Source organism: Lolium perenne, chromosome 1 (genome assembly GCF_019359855.2).
Source record: "Lolium perenne isolate Kyuss_39 chromosome 1, Kyuss_2.0, whole genome shotgun sequence".
Taxonomy (NCBI): domain Eukaryota; kingdom Viridiplantae; phylum Streptophyta; class Magnoliopsida; order Poales; family Poaceae; genus Lolium; species Lolium perenne.
The window spans coordinates 236,941,123-236,953,559 of NC_067244.2; the positions used below are offsets into that span (position 1 = coordinate 236,941,123).

The 12,437-nt window shown below is 47.4% G+C and overlaps 1 protein-coding gene across 1 annotated transcript; it reads left to right on the forward strand.

Annotated features, from left to right (window-relative positions):
• The first annotated feature begins 4,843 nt into the window (after nt 1–4,843).
• LOC139834935 (uncharacterized) lies at nt 4,844–11,562 on the forward strand. The gene is made up of 6 exons (XM_071824861.1): nt 4,844–6,341; nt 6,383–6,679; nt 7,271–7,355; nt 8,541–9,101; nt 10,662–10,716; nt 11,485–11,562. The coding sequence occupies exons 1-6, from the start codon at nt 4,844–4,846 to the stop codon at nt 11,560–11,562; spliced, it is 2,574 nt and encodes an 857-aa protein (XP_071680962.1).
• The last annotated feature ends 875 nt before the right edge of the window (nt 11,563–12,437 follow it).

Consider the following 12,437-nt stretch of genomic DNA (forward strand, 5'->3'; position numbering starts at 1 on the left):
CGCCGCTCCGCACCATCCCCTCCTTTTTCTTCCACCTCTCTGTATGTGTCCGAGAGGGTTTTTCCACGAGCCGCCATCGACCGCTGCCGTCGCCATGGACTGCCGCGCGCCTAGCTGAGTAGCAGAAAAGAACCGCCGCGTCTTCGTCGTCGTCCTCATCTACTTCACGGAGCGGGGGACGCCAAGTTCTGCTCGGAATCATCCGTGCCGTCGCCGTCTTCTTCCCGGTGTCCAACGACCGCCGTTTCGCTGCCTCCTCTTCGCCGCCGAATCCTTCGTCCGGCAGCAGCACAGTGAGCAGCCGCATCTCCTCGTCTTTATCCCCACACGTTTTCCGTCCCTAGAGGCGCAGCTAGAACGACGCAGCCGTCGAACCTTTCACCGTCGGCAGCTGTGTCTGTCGCGGACGTATGGCTGGAGTTTTTCTTCAGTCATTCTATAGAGGTTTCAGTTAAACTGACTACTGGTTATATTAACTGAAGTTTGCAAACCTTTCGAACACGAAATCGTAGCGCTGTGGTGTTTGTCACGATCTACATCTGGGCGACCGAAGTTCAAATCCTTGATCGGGCGAATAGAACGTCCTTTCTTTTCTTTTTGCATGTCTGTTTCATATCTGGGTTTCATATCTGGTGCAGGAACGTCCAGAGTCATCTTCAGTTATCAAGTGTCACGTTTTTCAGAGAACGCACAGTACACGCGTTCGTTCTCCTCACTTCTCCGGTGTCTCTCCGGGGAACGAGTCCACGGTAGTGTGACCCTTTAGTACCTACAGATGCAAACCACCACCAGCTCCATCTTTGCTTTTGGTTCGCGCAAAACCGTGCCCAATCTTTGACGTGACCGAAGCTTTAAAATTCGTGCAGAAATCCATCTACAGGAACCAGCGCTGTCCTTTGCTCCAGTCTCAGTTAAAACTGTTTCAGCCCAGTTTCAAAATTCCATTCAGTTTTGTTCCCTGGTTCATATCCAAATGTTTTAAAACTACACCTAAACAATTCCAATTTTGACAAACTTGATATCCACGTTGCTCAGTTTTTCATGTACTTTCCAAATATAAAGTTTGTATCAACATTTGAACAACTAAAATTTGGCAAGTTTCAAATCTGGGTTTAAATACTTAAGTCCTGCATAATTCATAACTTATTTTCTATAATTCCAAATCTGATAAATTTTATATCTGTTTTAATCAGAAAAACATGAGGAGTTCAAATATAGCATTGTCACGCATCATTGGCCGCATCCCTGGTTCGTCCAAATAAAAATTGCAATAACAACTAAATGTGATGTGAGGGTGTTCCATTATTTCTATGCTACTTTGAGCACCCCACTTAATTTTGCTATACATGAAATCTTGCACAAATCATCTTGCCATGTCATCATGCATCATATTGCGCATTGCACTTGTATTGATTTGTGCTATTATTTTCTTGTATGTGCTATTTGGTTCTTCTCGAGTAGACGCCGACGCAGAGCAGTACGAGCAGGAGTACGAGTTCCCCCTGGAGGATCGTGTCGGTGCTTCTACCTCTGATCTGACAGGCGAGCCCACCCCTTCACCTATTTTACTTTTACATGCTCTTTTGATCTATTGCTATCCTTATGTTGCGATTCTGTTGTGTCACGTGTCCTATCCACCTGTTACCTATATGTCCGAGATACACCTCCTCGCCCTACCTTTTGTTTGTTGGTTGCCAGCTTCGCGAGTCGTAGGCGAGTTTAGGGTTTTTGTTGATATCTCGAATTGTTCGGGATATCTTGTTGGGATGTTGACACATGTACTACCTTTTCGAAGATGAAGTGGATAACTTTTGCTACAACTAAAATTTGCTAAGGGATAATAATATTGCAGAGGCATCTGTGAGCCCCTTTGCGAAAGCATCGGAACTTTGACTTGCTAATGTCCCCTAGGACCCGAGTTCTTGTTATCTGTTTCTAAGACTGAGCGCGCTAACCACACGTGGGAGGTTTTATCGGGACCCCCCATCACCCATTACCATTTCTCAAGTCTGTTGAAAAGGGGGCCACAACCTTGGTCTTATTTGGTGCACGCATATTTATTACTGTTGCCTCCGGGTGTTTACTTCCTGTTGCCTTCGGGTGGTTTATTTCTGTACTGCATTGCATAATTGCTAGACGACTTATCTAGTGCTTGGCCGTTAGTGCCCGCCTAGACGCCTACGCAACCTCTGGGTCCGTCTCGGAGTACGGCCGAACTTCGTCACGGGTAGCTTAGTTGGGTGGCCCCCCTAGGCATTCTTGCAGATCTGGGAACGGTCTTGTTGTGAGACTCCGCCGTAATTAAGCGGGTTCGAGCATGCGTGTATGGTAACATTGGTGCACCCCTGCAGGGTAAATCTTATCGATAAGCCGTGTCCGCGGTTATGGACGACTTGGAGCTGTTTAACTCGATCATAGAACAACTTACACCTAATGTTGTCGCTAATAATTTGCTAATTACTTGTGTAGAAAGTTAGCCCTATTATAATGGAATGATATAAAATTGTCAACTGTGTGAGTGCCTTGTTAGTACCTCTTGGCTAAGGGGGATAGTACTGGCAGGGTTGTTGTTTGCAGAGTATAGAACTGCTAGAATATGCGCTCTCTTACCTCCTCTATTAGACGGATGTTGTAGCGTGTCTCTAATGGATAGTGCTTTGCTGCCGCTAAACTCCACATATAGCCGGGCGAAGTTTACACCGCCCACCGGCAAGCATAGCTGGTCTTGTCTCGCAAGTACGTGCCAACGGTACTTACCCTCGTTTTTCTCCCTCTTTTTCCGGAACCCGCTTTTCGACAAACAGGTACGACAGATGATGATCAGTACGCAGGTGGCTACTTTGTCGAGTTCACGGACGACGACTTCGTTGCGTAGCAGGATCGTTCCTAAGGCAGCAGCCTGTGGCATGTTGGTTATGGGAACACCGCTTGATTATCTTCAGGACTCTTAGTCCAATTTGGATCTTGTCTGTACCCAGACTATTTGGCTATCTTATGTATGATGTACTGATGGGATATGTTTCCCCGTTGAGTGTCATTTGGATCTTGCTCATTAGAGCGTTGATATATATATGAACCTTATTTCCATCTTTTGTGTCATACATAGTCATGTTGTGATATTCAAGCTGTATTCTACCCTCGTATCCTGTGCACAGTGTGTGTATGTGTGAAGTGCACAGGAAGGTGAAGCACTCAGGCCTGGAAAGCCTAACGTGAGCCTATGAGGTGGGTGTTGTGCGCATGGGCGTGTCGAGCTTTGCTTGGCCTACCCATAAGCTTGGGAATGCGAGGCGACCTCACGGTCCTTTGTAGTGACCTCATGCACATAAACCCCTCGTACCTGCGCGCTCTGGGTTTTCCTACTCCTGGGGCTTACAGACTTGGTATCAGAGCAGGACTGCCTTTAGGAGCCCCTTGCAGCGGACGAAGTTGAGTCTAGAAACTAATATTTTAGTAGCTACATAGGAAAAATTGTGCGTGAGAGTAGGAATTCTGCTTTTATTTCTTACCCTACCCACCCTCCCTCTGGTAAGGACGTGCAACGGTTTTACTCTATTCTTATCTTGTTTCATCTAGGCTTGGACGTGTTTGGGGGAAACCATAGTGCCATAGGGAAAAGTGTTTTGAAAATTTTCTGTACTATGGTTGCTTCATTATCATCTTTTGTCAATCTCCACATATAATCTCTTCCTTTGACATGTTGGTATGTTCATGCTAATGTGATTCCTTTCTGTTGATCGTTGATATCTTGACCACTTCCTTGTTCCGGCGCCTGACGTCTTCCCAATATCCTCATGCAGATGGCGTATTCACAGGTTGTCCGCATGACCCAGTGCGAGAACACCACTGGTTTCCCAGCACTGCTACGCGAGATGCTCAGCTACTTGGGTTTCGTCTGGTACCCTGAGTACCGGGTGACTGAGTTTCCTCGGGATGACCAGCAGCACCGCTACAGAGCTGAGGTCCACGTGCCTGCTGATGACCTCCGCTGCTACCCGGAGCACTTTGTTGAGGCTACAGCGAGCTCTGTGGAGATGGCTGTGCAGAGAGCTGCGTACTGCTTGGTCATTACGCTACGCTCCACTTACACTTGCTTCGAGAGGTCTCCGTACCGCTACGTTCCGTCTGGAGTCCGTGTTACGCAGGCCAGATTCCACACTGGAGGGTACTCTGACCCGGAGCAGGAGAACAGCCGCCTGTTCATGACAGCTCAGTTCGTGCAGTGTCAGGACCGTTTTACTCAGGCTCTCCTCCACGAGCTGGACTTCGTCACTGAGCAGCTTTGGAGTACACGTCAGCACCTGCGGGCCTACACTCTTCAGCCGTCACACTCCTGCTACCCGCAGCTACCTCCCACTTGTGCTCCTTCAGATGTTGGAGGGTACGTCCCTGACCGTGGGCAGCTTCTCTCCGACCCGCACACCCGAGGGCCACTTCTGTACGGAGAGCAGGGTCCTGAGGCTCACGCATTGTACGCTCCGAGGCTTCGCCTCCCCGTGGACCAGCAGAGTCGTGGTCGTCGCCGTACCAACAGGCACCGTGGCGACTACCAGCCCATGTTCTGAGTGGTTGCGTTGAGTTCTATCTTTGTATCCATGTGAGAGTTGTAGTTGTTCCATCCTTGTATCCGGTTGTATGGATCTCATGTGTACTTGAACCTTGTATGGTGTACCTTGATGAATTCTATGGAGTGATGTGTTATGTGATCTTAAATCCTTGTTCTAAGTTTTGTTCTTATCTGTTGTCTCAATCGTCTTATGTTTTCCTCAACAGGATGGTTAGACCTCCGCCACCTCCTCCGCTGGGACCAGCCCTGTTGCAAATGACTCAATTGTTGAGCCAGATGCAGCAAACCCAGCACAACTTCGATCAAGCTCGTCATGACAATGGTCGAGTCATGATCCGGGACTTCTTGCAGTTGAACCCGCGATCGTTCGACTCTACTCCTGAACCGCTGGATGCAGATGATTGGGTGCGCGATGTCAACCGCATGCTCAACACAGCGGGGGTCGCTCCAGAAGACAAAGTGCGGTTTGCGACTCACCTACTGAAAGGAGGGTCCGCCGCATGGTGGGAGAACTTTCTCGAGATGCGACCCGCCAATGCTCCTGATGTCACTTGGGAAGAATTCAGGGAAGCTTTCAGAAGCCACCACATTCCTGAAGGGCTAATGGACAGGATGAAGGAGAGATTCCTCAGTCTTGTTCAGGGCAACAAAGACGTGATGGCATACAGCATCGAGTTCTCAAGGCTAGCTCGCTATGGTGGTGAAGAAGTGTCTACTGATGCCAAGAAGCAGAAGAGGTTCCGTAATGGCCTCAAGCCGGCACTCAAGTACGCGCTCACTCATGTCTCGATGGACACCTTTGACAAGCTGGTCAACACTGCTATCAAGGAAGAGTCGGGTAGGCTTGCGTTCGATGAGTCACGCAAGCATACTCGAGAGGTTGGTGCTCCTTCTTCAGCGCCGCCTCAGAAGCGCAGGTTGTGGGTTCCTTATCCCGCACTGCCAGGACAAGCTACACAAGCTGGGTATGCTCCCCGCGCAGCACACGCTGGGTATGCTCCCCGCCCTCCCACCCCACAGCTTCAGCAGAGGACCTACCAAGCTCCGCCAAGGCCTGCTTATGGTGGACCAAGGCCGATGGGTCCACGTGCCGACCCCACATGCTACAAGTGTGGTCAGGTTGGTCACATCTCTACCTTCTGCCCTCAGAAGCTACCTCCACCACCACCTCGCTCTACTGCAACAAATGCGATGGTTCGTGCACCAGCTCAGGGCCGTGCCTTCAACAACAACAATAGGCAAGGTCCGAGGGCTGCTCGCGTCAACAACCTCAATATTGAGCAAGCTGAACAAGCTACCGACGTCGTGCTTGGTACTTTGCTTGTTAACTCTATCCCTGCAAAAGTTCTGTTTGATACGGGAGCTTCACTTTCCTTTGTGTCGCTTCCGTTCTCTCAAAAGCATGAGTTACCGGTTGAGTACTTGTCCAAATCTTTCACGGTTGTTTCTCCCGGAGGAATGTTGGAAGCGTTAAGAATAAGTCATGGCAACCAAATTCAGATTGGAAACCATGTGTTCCTTGCGTCCCTCATCGAGCTAAGATCTTCTGGTATCGATGTCATCCTTGGCATGGATTGGTTGAAGGCCAACAAAGTTGTCATTGATTGCGCCAAGCATTCAGTTTCTCTTCCTACTTCAACAGGAACCTTGACCTATACACCTTCCCAAACACCTTCCGTTCAGCTCTTTGCTTTGAATCCTAGTTCTCTTCCGGAGCTTGAGTCTATACCGGTGGTTTGCGACTTTCCTGATGTCTTTCCTGAAGAACTTCCAGGTATGCCACAGTGAGGGCTGTTGAGTTCGTCATTGAACTAGAGCCTGGAACAGCTCCTATCTCAAAGCGGCCGTACAAAATGGGTCCCAATGAGTTGGCTGAACTCAAGAAGCAGCTTGATGAGTTGCAAAAACTTGGTTTCATTCAGCCAAGCACTTCTCCATGGGGATGTCCTACCATCTTCGTGAAGAAAAAGGATAAAACTGATCGATTGGTGGTTGACTACCGTCCTCTCAATGAGAAAACGATCAAGAATACATATCCTCTTCCTCGCATCAATGAGCTCTTTGATCAGCTTGCGGGTGCAACTGTGTTCTCTAAGATGGATTTGAGAAGTGGTTATCACCAAATCAAAATCCGCAAGGAGGATGTACCCAAGACAGCCTTCAAAACTCGTTATGGTCTCTACGAATACACCGTCATGTCCTTTGGCCTCACTAATGCTCCTGCCACTTTCTCTCGGTTGATGAACTACATTTTCATGGAGTACCTCGACAAGTTTGTGGTAGTCTATCTTGATGATATCCTTGTCTACTCCAAGTCCAATGAGGAGCATGAAGAGCATCTTCGCCTCATCCTCATGAAGCTTCGTGAGCACCGTCTCTATGCCAAGTTCTCCAAATGTGAATTTTGGCTTCCTCAAGTCGTCTATCTTGGTCATGTCATTTCGGGAAAAGGCATTGCTGTCAATCCTGAAACCGTCAAGGCGATCGTTGAATGGCTTCCTCCGAAGAATGTCAAGCAAGTGAGAAGTTTCCTCGGTTTGGCAAGTTACTGCCGCCGCTTTGTTGAGAATTTCTCCAAGATCGCCAAGCCTCTTACCGATCTCCTGAAGAAAGACAAGAAGTTCCTTTGGTCTCCTCAATGCCAAGAAAGCTTTGACCTCCTCAAGCAGAAGCTCACTTCCACACCTGTCCTTGTCCTTCCAGATACTTCTAAGCCTTTCCAGATATTCTGTGATGCCTCTCTTCATGGACTAGGTGCTGTCCTCATGCAAGAACGTCAAGTTGTGGCGTATGCTTCTCGTCAGTTGAAAAAGCATGAACTCAACTATCCCACACATGATCTTGAGCTTGCAGCCGTGTTACATGCTTTAATAACATGGCGCCAATACTTGTTGGGCAACAAATGTGAGATCTTCACCGACCACAAGAGTCTCAAATACATCTTCACACAACCCAACTTGAACCTCCGTCAAACGAGATGGATGGAAACCATCAAGGACTTTGATCTCTCTATCAGCTACACTCCAGGCAAAGCTAATGTCATGGCTGACGCCCTTAGTCGCAAGTCATATTGCAACAACCTCATGATTCAAGAAAGTCAACCTACTCTTTATGAAGAATTCAGGAAATTGAATCTTGAGCTGGTTCCCCAAGGCTACCTTGCAAACTTGGTGATCATGCAAACTCTTGAAGATAAGATCCGAAAAGGACAGTTGCGAGATATTTGCAGCAAGAATATCAAAGAGAATATGCACAAGCCCAAGTACAAGTCTTTCTCTCTCGACGATCAAGGAACTCTCTTCTTCCAAGGTCGTTTTGTTGTTCCGAATGATCCAGACCTGAGAAACCTCATTCTCAAAGAAGCTCACGACACTCCTCTTTCTATCCATCCTGGCAGCACAAAGATGTATCTCGATATCAAGTCTACCTATTGGTGGACTAGGATGAAAAGGGATGTTGCTCGCTATGTCTCAGAATGTGATGTCTGTCGCCGTGTCAAAGCAGAACATCAGAGACCTGCCGGTGTCCTCCAACCCCTAAAGATTCCTGAGTGGAAATGGGATAAGATTGAGATGGACTTCATAACTGGTTTTCCAAAGTCTCGGAAAGGCAATGATGCTATCTTCGTGGTGATCGACCGTCTTTCTAAGGTTGCTCACTTCCTTCCTGTCAAAGAAACAATATCTGCTAGTCAGTTGGCTGAGCTCTACACTGCAAAGATTGTTTCTCTTCATGGTGTTCCCTTGGAAATAAGCTCTGATCGCGGAAGCATCTTCACTTCCAAGTTTTGGGCAAGCTTTCAGAAAGCTATGGGAACTAATCTGCTCTTCAGCACAGCTTACCATCCGCAAACGAGTGGGCAAGTCGAAAGAGTCAATCAGATTCTCGAGGACATGCTCCGTGCCTGTGTTATCTCCTTCGGCATGAAATGGGAAGAATGCCTTCCATTCGCTGAGTTCTCTTACAACAACAGCTATCAAGCCAGCTTGGGCATGGCACCCTTCGAAGCTCTCTATGGTCGCAAATGCAGAACACCTCTGAACTGGTCTGAAACTGGTGAAAGGCAAATCTTCGGCCCCGATGTCATCAACGAGGCTGAAGAAAAGGTGAGAATCATTCGTGACAATCTGAAGATAGCACAATCTCGGCAGAAAAGCTATTATGATAGCAAGCACCGTGATATGTTATATCATCCTGGTGATCAAGCCTACCTTCGTGTTACTCCTATGAGGGGCACTCATCGCTTCGGTATCAAAGGCAAACTGGCGCCAAGATACATTGGTCCTTTCAAAGTTCTAGCAAAGCGTGGTGAAGTCGCTTACCTCCTTGAACTCCCTGAGAAGCTCTCCAAAGTGCACGATGTCTTCCACGTGTCACAGCTCAAGAAGTGCTTCAAAGATCCGGGGCGTGCAGTTGATCACGAGTCCATCGACCTACAAGAAGACCTCTCCTACAAAGAGCATCCCGTTCGGATTCTTGATGAAGCTGAACGCCGAACTCGCAACAACTCTGTCAAGTTCCTCAAGGTGCAGTGGTCGCACCATTCTGATAAAGAAGCAACTTGGGAGCGGGAAGATCAACTCCGTTCCGAGTACCCGGCCTTTTTCTCTTCTTCCTGAGAATCTCGGGGCGCGATTCCTTCAAGGGGGGGCGTTTGTAACATCCCAAGAGTAATACATAGACCCCTTTGTTCTTTTCTTGCATTGTTATCATGTCATCATGTTGCATTCATGCATATCACCACCTTTGGCTTTTATAAAATTGCATTTGGTTTTGGTTTTGTTTTTGTTTGCTTGCTTGGTCTTCTTCTACCTCTCTCTTGGTTCATCCTCTCCCTCTTGTGATGTTCCAAGAAAAGCTAACAAGCCAAACCTATCTCTCTACTTGATCTATATTTCAAATAGGTCATGCCAAAATTCTTATATGGTTACTATAAACCTATCTCCACTCTCTTTCTATTTTGCAATGCTAATAAGATGATCTTGAGTTGGGTTTCTTCCTTCTCCAATTATTTTGGTTTCTACTAAATCTCTTTATCTCCCTCTTATTCTTTTCTTCTTTTAATCTCAACCACCATAGTTGGTATACAAGGTTGAGTTTTCTCTGATTTCAACTTCCTTTCAAATATTCAAATATTCTCTCCTCCAATTTTCAGAAAAAGGTTTGGAAAGGAGAAAGAAATAAAAACTGAAAACTGAAAAGAAATAAAAGAAAAAGGATAACTAATCTAACCCAGCCCATCTAACCTAACCCACGTAACTAGCCTAGCTAATCCAAACCAGCAGCCCAGCCCAGCCCAGCTCACGTGAGAAGTTCCTGTAGGTCGTCTTCCTCCTGTACGAACCAGGCAAGGACCGCATGATCTTCTCTCCCTCTCCCGATGCTTGCCACCTGCCCCTCTTCCTCTTCTTAATGCACCAGGGCCGACCAACCCTAGCCGCACTTCCTCGCTCGCGCCGCTCCGCACCATCCCCTCCTTTTTCTTCCACCTCTCTGTATGTGTCCGAGAGGGTTTTTCCACGAGCCGCCATCGACCGCTGCCGTCGCCATGGACTGCCGCGCGCCTAGCTGAGTAGCAGAAAAGAACCGCCGCGTCTTCGTCGTCGTCCTCATCTACTTCACGGAGCGGGGGACGCCAAGTTCTGCTCGGAATCATCCGTGCCGTCGCCGTCTTCTTCCCGGTGTCCAACGACCGCCGTTTCGCTGCCTCCTCTTCGCCGCCGAATCCTTCGTCCGGCAGCAGCACGATGAGCAGCCGCATCTCCTCGTCTTTATCCCCACACGTTTTCCGTCCCTAGAGGCGCAGCTAGAGCAGCGCAGCCGTCGAACCTTTCACCGTCGGCAGGTATGTGTCTATCGCGGACGATATGGCTGGAGTTTTTCTTCAGTCATTCTATAGAGGTTTCAGTTAAGCTGACTCTGGTTATATTAACTGAAGTTTGCAAACCTTTCGAACACGAAATCGTAGCGCTGTGGTGTTTGTCACGATCTACATCTGGGCGACCGAAGTTCAAATCCTTGATCGGGCGAATAGAACGTCCTTTCTTTTCTTTTTGCATGTCTGTTTCATATCTGGGTTTCATATCTGGTGCAGGAACGTCCAGAGTCATCTTCAGTTATCAAGTGTCACGTTTTTCAGAGAACGCACAGTACACGCGTTCGTTCTCCTCACTTCTCCGGTGTCTCTCCGGGGAACGAGTCCACGGTAGTGTGACCCTTTAGTACCTACAGATGCAAACCACCACCAGCTCCATCTTTGCTTTTGGTTCGCGCAAAACCGTGCCCAATCTTTGACGTGACCGAAGCTTTAAAATTCGTGCAGAAATCCATCTACAGGAACCAGCGCTGTCCTTTGCTCCAGTCTCGATTAAAACTGTTTCAGCCCGGTTTCAAAATTCCATTCAGTTTTGTTCCCTGGTTCATATCCAAATGTTTTAAAACTACACCTAAACAATTCCAATTTTGACAAACTTGATATCCACGTTGCTCAGTTTTTCATGTACTTTCCAAATATAAAGTTTGTATCAACATTTGAACAACTAAAATTTGGCAAGTTTCAAATCTGGGTTTAAATACTTAAGTCCTGCATAATTCATAACTTATTTTCTATAATTCCAAATCTGATAAATTTTATATCTGTTTTAATCAGAAAAACATGAGGAGTTCAAATATAGCATTGTCACGCATCATTGGCCGCATCCCTGGTTCGTCCAAATAAAAATTGCAATAACAACTAAATGTGATGTGAGGGTGTTCCATTATTTCTATGCTACTTTGAGCACCCCACTTAATTTTGCTATACATGAAATCTTGCACAAATCATCTTGCCATGTCATCATGCATCATATTGCGCATTGCACTTGTATTGATTTGTGCTATTATTTTCTTGTATGTGCTATTTGGTTCTTCTCGAGTAGACGCCGGCCTTGAGCGAGTACGAGCAGGAGTACGAGTTCCCCTGGAGGATCGTGTCGGTGCTTCTACCTGCGATCTGACAGGCGAGCCCACCCCTTCACCTATTTTACTTTTACATGCTCTTTTGATCTATTGCTATCCTTATGTTGCGATTCTGTTGTGTCACGTGTCCTATCCACCTGTTACCTATATGTCCGAGATACACCTCCTCGCCCTACCTTTTGTTTGTTGGTTGCCAGCTTCGCGAGTCGTAGGCGAGTTTAGGGTTTTTGTTGATATCTCGAATTGTTCGGGATATCTTGTTGGGATGTTGACACATGTACTACCTTTTCGAAGATGAAGTGGATAACTTTTGCTACAACTAAAATTTGCTAAGGGATAATAATATTGCAGAGGCATGGTGAGCCCCTTTGCGAAAGCATCGGAACTTTGACTTGCTAATGTCCCCTAGGACCCGAGTTCTTGTTATCTGTTTCTAAAGTGACGCGCTAACCACACGTGGGAGGTTTTATCGGGACCCCCCATCACCCATTACCATTTCTCAAGTCTGTTGAAAAGGGGGCCACAACCTTGGTTTTATTTGGTGCACGCATATTTATTACTGTTGCCTCCGGGTGTTTACTTCCTGTTGCCTTCGGGTGGTTTATTTCTGTACTGCATTGCATAATTGCTAGACGACTTATCTAGTGCTTGGCCGTTAGTGCCCGCCTAGACGCCTACGCAACCTCTGGGTCCGTCTCGGAGTACGGCCGAACTTCGTCACGGGTAGCTTAGTTGGGTGGCCCCCCTAGGCATTCTTGCAGATCTGGGAACGGTCTTGTTGTGAGACTCCGCCGTAATTAAGCGGGTTCGAGCATGCGTGTATGGTAACATTGGTGCACCCCTGCAGGGTAAATCTTATCGATAAGCCGTGTCCGCGGTTATGGACGACTTGGAGCTGTTTAACTCGATCATA